The 11132-nt window shown below is 44.1% G+C and overlaps 1 protein-coding gene across 2 annotated transcripts in view; it reads left to right on the forward strand.

Moving 5' to 3' along the window:
• Positions 1-10817, forward strand: part of adcy9b (adenylate cyclase 9b) — a 29798-nt gene extending 18981 nt beyond the window's left edge. For both annotated transcript variants that reach the window (XM_088436781.1, XM_088436782.1), the window contains exons 3-11: positions 74-201; positions 2053-2163; positions 2314-2570; positions 2690-2792; positions 4364-4572; positions 4913-5072; positions 5184-5326; positions 5536-5559; positions 6154-10817. In XM_088436781.1, coding sequence (XP_088292907.1) covers positions 74-201; positions 2053-2163; positions 2314-2570; positions 2690-2792; positions 4364-4572; positions 4913-5072; positions 5184-5326; positions 5536-5559; positions 6154-7453 — 2435 coding nt within the window. In that variant the 3' untranslated portion in view covers positions 7454-10817. The remainder of the gene's footprint in view (positions 1-73; positions 202-2052; positions 2164-2313; positions 2571-2689; positions 2793-4363; positions 4573-4912; positions 5073-5183; positions 5327-5535; positions 5560-6153) is intronic.
• Positions 10818-11132: the final 315 nt, after the last annotated feature.

Raw genomic sequence — 11132 nt, forward strand, 5'->3', positions numbered from 1 at the left:
TTGCGATGGTATACGAAGGCAAATATTTCCAGGAACTCTTAACGAATCCTTTCCTTCATCTGAAATATTCCAGGCCTGAAGACCTACCTCATTTCTGGAAGGAAACTGGAGAAGCCCCCTCCGTGCAGCTGCTCCCAGTCGGCCTTGTCGGAGGGAGCGCACCCCCCTGACGGAGCCCCGTCAGCCCCCAGCCTTCCTCTGGTGAGTCGGGGAGATGGTGTTGGGAAACATCCGTCGTGTAGGAATTGATTTTTTTTTCTTTTTTTGTAGTTTACCAGAGATACAATAAGAAAGCTGCACGTATTTCTTCGATAGCCATCTATTATTTGCTCCCGTTTATGTGGGTGTCGCAGAGGCTTGAATCGTGTGTTTGCATACACAATTGCCTTAAGGGGAGTGGAAAAGCGCTTGGATAGCCTTTTGCCATTTCCATCACCCTGTTCGTTTTGCGCAAGCAAATGATTTGTTACCCCGGGAGCCGAGAGCAATTTACCACCATTATCTCGGCGGCGGTCTTCATTAGGGGCCGAGAATGACTAAATCGTGAAAAATTGGAAACGCCATTGCAGATGACGGTGTCCACTCAGTGCAAAGATTGGCAGGAGTTTGGGCAATGGACATTACTCAAAATCCATCGCAGTTGTTTCGGGCTTTACGGTTACACCGGCATTTATTTTCACTTGTTACCTCGCCTGATACATGAAACAAAAGAAACTCTGACAATGTATCATACTGTATTTGAAGACAAAAATGGCCGTCCAAGACATTTGATTTCTAGGGATAGACTATTTATTCTTTGTGCTGATTATTTGGCATTTTGATGAAAGTCTTGACGGCCGTTAATAAATCCATTTGAAACTTTTAACTTTCAGGGAACTATTTTCTGTTATATAAATGACCAATCGCAAATGTTTCTTGCATCGAGAAGAATCAGCTGAGGGGCTAGCCGCCTGAAAAAGGACTTCTGCTAGCCATCGACGCGATAATGACCCCGAGCACGTCCCCGCTCATCCTCCTCATCTCCGCTTCCTCATTTGCACCCCGAGAGCGCGCAAATCATCTCAAGGGATCTCGGAACGCTTGCTCTTAATGTTCAACCCCGTGCTTGCGCGCACTCCCGCGGTGCCTCGTTTCAACTTTTTGACATTCCGGCGTTCGGCGGTATGCGTCGCTGAGTAGAAAGAAAAAAAAAAGTTCAGAGCAGGACGGAGGACGGCGGTAGTGTGGAGTCAGTAGGGGGCCCCTTAGTGACTTTAATGAGTCGCCACATGCTGGGAGAAGGGAAGTCCTTCTCAAGCTTTGATGGCCTCTCTCCCTTTATGGCGAGATCCTCTTTAGGGGCTCATCTCAAGTACCAACATCTGCATAAAAGCGCTCATATGGCTTTAACACTCTCAAGTGGTGGATGCTGACATTTCTATACGTTCGATATCCATGTTTCTCTGCTATTGTTTATTAAATACAGTATGTCAATCAATACTGTCCTTGATTCTCCCAATATTTTCCCCAACAGTAATAAAGGCTGTGTTTAATTTGTCCCTGGATCTGCAACCCACAAGACCCCAGCCTCAAGTATACTTTTTCCCTACTTCAAGGGCTGTAAACGAAATGATATGTGTGTACAGGCTAGGTTGTTGTAGTCAGGTCCACTTTTACTGAGTCCAAGTCAAATTCGAGTCACAAAGGTCCCAGTCAGAGTCCACAGGGTCTGATGAGATCAAGAATAAACCTTAGGAGAAAAAATACTATTGTCCCAACCACAAAAGTTTTGTGGTGTCCTATGTGTCCGAAAAAGGCTTCTTACAGCAGGGTAATGCAAACTATGGCCCGTCGGCCATCTTTTAGCTGTTCATGGTACATACTCAAAATGGAATTTGCCAATACATGCGTTGCATATTTTTAGAGGGCTTTTGTAAATATGCAAAAAGGAAACATTAGCAGTAAATGAATTCAGATTTTTTTTGCCATATGTAAGTGCATGCCTCATGATGTGGGCATTCCCAGAAACACAAATAAGAGTGTCCTTTCATTTCCTCTTCTATGTCCCTGCAGCCTCCATGTCAGTCCTGCAGTAACGTCCTCATGCCAGGTGATGAGAAAGTGCTGGAGGAAAGTGACGTCAATCATGGCTGCCATGAAGACCACAAGAACAGTAATGGCAAGGTTAGATTAATGGTTAAAAACTGTTGTATGGTGTTCCACAGGGTTCCATTTCAGGGCCCCTTTTTTTCTACTGGTGGTTGCCTATCAGTAAAATAAAGTTGAGTTTAACGGGGTGACGAGAACCCAAAATGTCTTAATGTCTCTCCTCAGGACATTTTGGGTTTGAAGGCCTCCTCGGGGGTGTCTGCGGGCTGCGGCCCCAAGGCTCTCAACGGTCTCCTGAGTCCCCGGTTGGAACCTCTGAACAACAGCCAAACGTCGCTGTGCGAGATGCTGCAAGAGAAGGAGAAGAAGACGTGGGCCGGAGGGGCTCTGGGCATGGACCACTCGGCGCTCATCCCGCTGCGCTCCAAGAATTTCCGGGAGAGGAGCGACGCTCACTTTGTGGACGTCATTAAAGGGGACAGGTGAGGACAGCCAAAAAGTCCTGCGAGGCTGTTAAAGGAGTGCATATTATTACAGTCACTTTGCTCTCTGCAGAGGGCACAGTGGAGATCATTTGCACTGATTTGTCCTTCTTTGACAGCCTGATGAAGGACTATTTCTACAGACCGCCCATTAACAAGCTGTGCCTCACTTTCCTGGACAAAAGCCTGGAGTCTGCCTACCAGATAAGCTACCAAGAGGAGGTGCGTCATAGGAACCACGCCCGTTATGAACTCGTTCGATCCCAAAGACAAATTTTTGCGTTTTTTAAGCATACAGACATTCAAACCCAGGTACTTGTTTATCATTTTTTCCATTTTTTTTTTCAAATTTTCGGCTAAAGGAATGCGTACAAATGACTGACACTAAATCAAGTATTAAAGTAATCAATTACCACATACATTTAAGTAATCACTTACTTTGGGTACTTTAGTGGCTAATGAAGTACTAAGTACTTCGCCAAAGACTTGAGAAAAATATGTTTAAATACCTGAAATCAAATAAAAAAAAAACATAAAAATATGTCTCGGCATTGAAGGAGTTCAAAGAAAATTGCATCACTAATGACATTGCACATCAGTATAAAACATTAGGCAAAGACATAAAACATTTTGCGGGGGAGCAACGATAACACAATTTAGCAATCATTTGATTCATGTTCCAATGAAAAAAAAAAACATACTGTTCCTGTCATAGCATTAAAATGCAAAAAACGTTTTGCAAACGAATCACCGCAATACAATTTAGCACCGGGTTTCTTCATGTTCCTCTTGATTTGCTGTTAATTTGAAAAGAAATGTACTGTTGCTGTCAAAACATTAAATTAGATTTGCTCATACCTGAAGAAAAAAAAGTTGTCTTTATGTACCCCTAGTGCCACCCATATTCGACCGCCGCTGCTTAAATATTTATGAGAATCCAGAATAATGTAAAAATAACGTGAACAATTTTCAACAAATCCTACTACAATCTTTCGTCTACATGAAGCATTTCAACAAAAATTGTCACAGAGGGCTGTTTCATCTGTGTTGGATTTATCAGACTTTGCTCGAGGCATCTTTTTTTATTGTTGTTTGTATTACGTTACATTCTTTTATTTCTGGCTCTTGTATGAGAAAATGGCAGCACAAATGACAATGCAAAGGAGTCACTATAAATTTAGCCGTGAGCTATTAATTCCTCCGTGTTCCAACTAATTTGCTCTCAATTTGAAAATCGAGCTGTTCCTGTAATGGCTTTTGAAAGCATTCATCTAGACTTGCTCCTCTCTAATGAAACCTTGTTTAAATCCCACATACTGCCTGAAGTGCCATCACAAGGGTACGAGTACCGCTATTTGAGAACCACTGGTATAGATAATTGATTTGAACGGGGCGTTCACACACACTTGTAAACCTGTGTGAGTATGGCTTCGTACTTCACGCATGCACACTCCTTTGTTTATCGTGTACCGTGTTTTACTTGTCTGTCTTCGGGTTGATCAAGCTAACAGGCTGTCAAAGGCACCCGGCGTCTTATTGCGATATTGTAACCGCCGTTTGTGTGAGAAATTCTTGCTGATCGTGTTTGCGAATGGCTTTGTGTCCTTTACCGCTCAAGACTGCGGCAGAGAAATATCCCGCAGGATGTAGGAAGCGAAGCAATTTTACCGCGAGGCCGCAGCGCTCTCTGCTGGTGCACATCAGAAATGCACTTTGACTGCAAATACTCAATGGGCGAATGTGCTGAAACGAATGAGCGCAGAGTTGTTTTGAATGTGTCTCTCATCGTGCAGGTGGAGGCCCAAGCATCGGTGCAGACTTTCGCCAGCCCGACATTCAGTTCTTTCCTGGATATGCTGCTATGCTCTTTGGTCTTCGTGGCTTTGTCGCTGGCCTGTTTCCTTCGCCCCGTCGTGTTCCAGCAGAGTCTGCCGACGCCGGCTCTGGTCGTGACCGCCGCGGCTGCCTTACTGGAGGCCCTGGCGCTCTTGTTTACCATACGGTGAGAACGCACAGTAGACACGAGAGCGAAGGGGTGACTTCAAATTATGTGGGTGGAATACATGCACAAAAAGATTTTCCGCGTTCACGTGAATTTCCTAAGTACATAATGCAGCGTTCCCTCTTTTATCGCTGGTGTTATGCTCCGCAAAAATATTCACAATATGCGAAACCCGCTAATGAGGTATTTTTTCCCTTTTGTGTTTACTTACAAGCCAATAGAACATACTTTTTTTTTTTACAAAACCTTACACTTTCATAGAATTGAACCAAAAGTCGGAACATAAAAAAACCCAACAACAACACAAGAGATGTGAAATTCCTGTTATGGACCTTGGCAGTGTGGCCTTCTACCTGGACGGCGCCCTGAAGTGCACGCGGACGCTGATGAAAGCCGTGTCGGGTTGGATGCCGCGTCACCTCATCGGCGCCGTAACCGTGTCCCTGCCCGCGCTGGTTGTCTTCTCCCACGTCACTTGTAATATGCATCACTCCATCCAGGTGGAGCAGAACGCTCTTATTTTCTCCGCCGGGCAGGTGCACTGTCGTCGCAAGTGTTCTGGCAAATGAAAATCATCATTTTTTTTGTTTTCTTTTTCTTTTTCCTACCAGTTCACCATGTTCGTCTGCTGCGCTGTCATCATTGCTATCATTCAGTTCTGTAACTCTTGCCAGCTCAGCTACTGGATGCGCTCGAGCTTAGCAACTTTAGTCGGGCTGGCGCTTCTTTCGCTGCTATTCACGTCGCCCTGCAGGTAAGAAAAAGTGTGGTGAAATTTCAAAGTGAGCTTTCCGCAGACTTTTTTTCAAGGTGATTCCCTTTTTTGGTAGGATAAAAGCTCTTTTTCGAAGGCATTAGTTTGAAAGAGGAATGTGACAAAACTTGAAATGTGTTTTTCTCAAAACTAGGCTTAATGAAAAATAACATTATATATGATTTGGGTATATGTTTTATTTCTTCTAGAGTTGCCGCAAATTTTGTTTTCTGGTAAGTTTTGTTTATATTTATTCCACAAATGAACATATTTTAGGATGCATGTCTGCCTCTTTTGACTTCAAATCTGGGCTCAGGTCCTCCTGTATGGGGTATGCTTGTTTTTCTGTTTCTCTGGGCACTTAGCCTCCGCCCACATTATCAACTGCACGTTTGCAGGCTAAATTGTTTATGTGATTGCAATCCTGAAATTTGATTGGAAGATAAAAGAAAAGCATCCCCGGCACAAATAGTGGGGCGAGCTGGATGACCCAGGGAAAAGTCTATTTTTTGCCATGTGAAGTGTAATTGCGATAAAATAAAGGTTTGCATCCTTTTTTGATTAAATTCAGGCATTTTGATGCCCTTTTTTCAGTTTTAGATGAACATGTAACCTGCATAAATGCTGTAGAGAAGTAGTTGACATTTGTTGAAAGTTGATTCATATACGGAGGGGGGGGGGCAAAATATAATTGAGAAGCACTGCCTTGGCATGACAAGACATGCACTGGAAGCCGGCAAGTACAGGAGACTTGTAGGAGTAAATTGGCACAAATGAATGGAAGACATTTTCAATCGAAGAGACTTTGCACATTGCTTCCGGCGCAGGTCGGCCAACCAGAGCAGCAGCAGCAGCAACGGCTCCGCCCTAAGATACGAGACGGCGGATGACGGGGCCGCCGAAGCCCACCCCAAGGACCTGTTGGGCCCAGAGGCCTGCGTGGCCTTCTTCCTGCTCCTCCTCCTGGTCTGGTTCCTCAATCGCGAATTCGAGGTGAGTTACCGCCTCCACTACCACGGCAACGTGGAGGCCGACCAGCACCGCATCAAGATCCAGAACATGAGGGACCAGGCGGACTGGCTTCTGCGCAACATCATTCCCATCCACGTGGCGGAGCAACTGAAGGTGACGCAGAGCTACTCCAAGAACCACGACAACGTGGGCGTCATCTTCGCCAGCATCGTCAACTTCAGCGAGTTCTACGAGGAGAGCTACGAGGGCGGGAAGGAGTGCTACCGGGTCCTCAACGAGCTGATCGGCGACTTCGACGAGCTGCTCCGGATGCCCGCCTTCGCCAACATCGAGAAGATCAAGACCATCGGCGCCACCTACATGGCGGCGGCCGGCCTCAACGCTCAGCAGTGCGCCGACGCCGCCCACCCCCACGCTCACCTGCGCGCCCTCTTCGAGTTCGCCCTGGAAATGATGCGCGTGGTGGACGACTTCAACAAGAACATGCTGGGCTTCGGCTTCAAGCTCCGCATCGGCTTCAACCACGGGCCGCTCACCGCCGGCGTCATCGGCACCACCAAGCTCCTCTACGACATCTGGGGGGACACGGTCAACATCGCGTCCCGCATGGACACCACCGGCGTGGAGTGCCGCGTCCAGGTCAGCGAGGAGAGCTACTGCGTGCTCAGCGGTATGGACTACGACTTTGATTACCGCGGAACCGTCAACGTCAAGGGCAAAGGGCAGATGAAGACCTTCCTGTACCCCAAGTGCGGCGACAGCGGCCCCGTGCCCCAGTACCAGCTGTCCGTGTCCCCGGAGATCCGAGCGCAGGTGGACGGCAGCATCGGGCGCTCGCCCACCGACGAGATCGCCAGCATGGTGCCCGGCCCGCCGCCCGGCGCCGGCATGGTGCCCAGCGCTAGCGCCGGATCCTCCGCCAAAACGGGCCTTTGCCACGAGAGGAGCGACGGGCTCCCGTGGCGTCCGGCGGCGCAGTCCTGCCACGCCAGGCGCTCCGTGTCGCACAGCGGCCTGACGTCCATGCACGTCAACAACACGGACGGGCCGCCGACGGCGGCCAATAGGAACCGGCTGGTGGTCTCGGTGGCGGGAAAGTCAACCCAGGATGCCGCCTCCGCGTCCCAGAAGGACAAAGATTCCAACAGACGCTAAACGCTTTGGAGACTGGCAGCCATGACTGGGGAACCTTTTTCCTGTTTTTTGTTTTGTTTACAAAGTCCCCCAAGGATCGCAGTGATGAAAAATACGCTATGTTCCATATCAGAACGCTTGCCTTCTGATTTGTTTTGAAAATTGCGGTTGGGTTTGGCCCTTCCGCCTGAAAGTCGCTATTACAAGCAACAATCTGGAAAAGTATGAACTCTTTGCTCTCTGGTCGAAGGAAGACAAGGACATGACGGACCGCGTACTTGATGATCTCTACCTTTAATCTGCCTGCTTTTAAGTGCCTTTAGAATAGAATCACTTCGAGACTCCAGTCTTTTCTGAAAAGACGTAAATGGGAACAAAAAATGCTTGCTTGCTTTGCTTTCAAAGCCATGATTATCCTTTTTTTTTCCTACCGTTTGCCTTTGCTTATCAAACAATACTTGAGTCCAGACGCGTCCTAGGACTCGTCCATTGGAATCGCCTCATACTTTTATCAACTCCACGAGTCCAATGTTTTTATTCCTAAAAACGGAGGTCCTTTGGTGACTACGGTTTTCTGATTATCTTTTGTCCGTATCGTCTGATAACAGCGGGGCTCCAATCCATACATATATAAAAATTATTTGAGCAGGGACCTACGCCCCCTTTATGTAGAAAATTGTAAAGAGGCAATAGCAAAGGTAACCACCATATACTTATAGATTTTTGGAATTGAAATCATTGTCATAATTAGAGTATCATGACTAAAAAAAACTCGCCTTATGGGAGTCCAGTTTAAGCCAATCATTAAAGTCATTGAAAGGCTTGCAAATGTCATAAATTGGCCGCTAGTGCCACCTGGTGGTTTTGGGGTGTCAACACCAAAATTTCTATTGCGCCCCGTTGAAAGGATTCAAGCAGAAATCGGGGGAAACGCATGATAAAACCGAGTTTTCAATATGTCCAAAATGTACCATTTCCAATTTTGAATGGCAGTAAATAAGCCCGACATGGGCTAAATTTGACACCTACAGGGTGTATCTCTCAACCTCCCACTTGCAAGCATTTAGAAAGGACGGCAACGTGGCATATTGAAAGTCATGTTTTGACCATCTCTGCAATATTTTAGCCTCCTAGTGTTTTTTTTTTTTTTTTTGTATACTTTTACTTTGATTTCACGCTTAAAAAAAGTCCAAGATGGGTCAAAATTTCCCCCGGGGATTAAGGAGTAAGCCCCATACTTCTCTAATTTTGTCCTCTTGAAACAATATTTACTGATTTAAAGGTTTACTCTTGACCTTATGGACTCCAACTTGAACTCACTCACGCAACTCTGACTACTTGGACTCAAACCTTTGTGACTCAGACTCAACTTAGACTCAAATCTTTGTGAGTCAAACTCAACTTGGACTCAAATCTTTGCGAATGAGACTCAGCTTGGACACCAACCTTTGCCACTGACTCGACTTGGACTCAAAACTTTGGGACTCGGACTCAGCTTGCTGACCTCACATGCGACCTAAGTGCTGAATAATTTCCAATAGTTAAATGCTTTCTTTGTTCCACGTGAAAACCCCAAAGCTGTTGAAAAGACTCCCAGAGACCGAAGTGCATGTTGAGCGTGTGTAGCTGCATGTACAGTGTACGAGGCGTGTGGGTTTTTATGTCCGTTGTTACAAGATCAGCCGTAACGCTATGGGATGACTAAGAGCCTTCTTTTTTGGCGTCTTATGTTTATTTTAAATAACATGGCAGTCTCTCAGCTAATAAGCACGCTTGATGTGATCATCTGGACTTTCATGTCTCAGCAACAACTTTTAGAGTGTGGAATTGATCTTTGAAGGGCAGTAACGCTCAACTGTCTCAATATCGTTATTATTGCCCTGACACTTGAAAAGGTAATGACATTGTTGTTGTTCTTTTATTGAAATCATAGATGCTGATTGTTTTTTTTTGTTTGTTTTTTTTAACTAATCCACTCCCAGCCCAGTTAAAATGGACTTTTCACTTAACTTGTGTCCACTGTTGTGTCTATTTTGTCTCAGCAATACAGCAAAGTGAAAAAAACACATGAGACATTACTGGAATGGCCTGGATATCCTCAAGTGAGGACACTAGGACTTAGCAAGGTTGTTGCAATGAGTCAAAAGATAAAAACCAAAAACAAATGTCCATTACAGTGGACACAAATGAAAAGGCTGGATTTCAAGAAGGATATAGCTATCAGTGGCAGTGAATTTAATAACTTATTGACAACCCTGTAGAAATAGATCTGTGACGTCTCGAGCCGTCACTGGTTGTTAATGGATTGATTTGCTTAGTTGTCTTCATTGTATTACAGAATTACTGTCGTCATAACAATACAGCCTCAAAAGTATGTGAAACTTTCCTTGAAAAACATGCGTCAATGGTCACTCAAAAACTTTGGATGTCAACAGAGTTTTAGGAATAATAATTGCGCCCCCCCCCTCCTTTTTTTTTAACTTTCCTATCATCCATCATTATTTTTTCACAAAAAAATCCACTTGACTTTTTTATGATATTTACAATGAAGTATGGTTATAGTTGGTTATTGGTTCGCACGTCTGCCTCAGTTCTGAAGTTTTGGGTTTGAATCTCGGCCTAAAAAGATTCCACTGTGTTATACAAAGTTGTGAAAATGAAACTGGATTGTGTGCTCAGGGGCAAAAGAATTGCTAAGTGCAAGTCAGACTTGTCCTAAAATAAGTAAGAAGTACTAACCAAAAAAATTAACTTTTTTGACCAAGTATTATGTGACAAGACCCTCTGTGATGTACATATTTTTGTAATGTTTTGGATATCTTGTGCCTTTCATTTTGCTGTCTGTCCAAACATCAGATCTATTGATGGATATTTGTTATGTATTTGACTCGTGCCTTTTCTTTGAAACAAAATTCATGTTGATCATATGAAGCAAGTTGCATTAACAAGCCATACAGCTGACCTATGTTGCTGTCATTACTCCCCCTTTACCTGTCATCTTGTATACTTTTCGAGGGGTTTGTGCTTATGAACGCACAATTCTCACCCAAATGTTTTTTTATTGCCACAATAATTTACACTTCAGTCATGACCTAAGAATAACTACTTAGTAAATTCTGGATTCAGTGCATAGAGTATTTATTAATTCTGTGTTCGTTTTGACACTTTTTTAAATGAATCTCTGTTATTAGTGTTATGTTTTAATAAGTATTCTAAACAGAATTTTTTTTTTGACGTCTTGCATCGCAAACATTTGATTTAAGGTGTTTGTTGTTTGACTTAGATGATGTTCTGAGCCAGCAGAGCGGCATGCTGGGAAATGTTGATGCCAAAGAGTGTCATCGCTGTCTTGTGTGCATTAAAAAAAAAAAAAAAGTTTCCCGCATATAGCTTGTTTCTAAATTTACTGTTTAGAGTATGACTTTTTGTTCTAAAGTTTTGGTCCATTTTTATTATTTTCATGTAATTGAATTACCAAGGACAAGTTCATTTAACGTTGAACAGTTTGCCTGCACATGTATCTAGGCACCTATATTGTTATGTAATTAAATGTATATAATAGAAAATTATTTCGATAATTTCTCAAGTTTTCTAATATTCTAGCCAATGCAATCGTTTTTTTTTTTTAATTTAATTGTGCTAAACAACAAAATACAATAGATATGGTCATAGATGAAAATCCACGTAGTAAAGGTTGAAT

This window comes from Hippichthys cyanospilos, chromosome 16 (assembly GCF_059441005.1).
Source record: "Hippichthys cyanospilos isolate Australia breed blue-spotted pipefish chromosome 16, RoL_Hcya_1.0, whole genome shotgun sequence".
Lineage (NCBI taxonomy): Eukaryota > Metazoa > Chordata > Actinopteri > Syngnathiformes > Syngnathidae > Hippichthys > Hippichthys cyanospilos.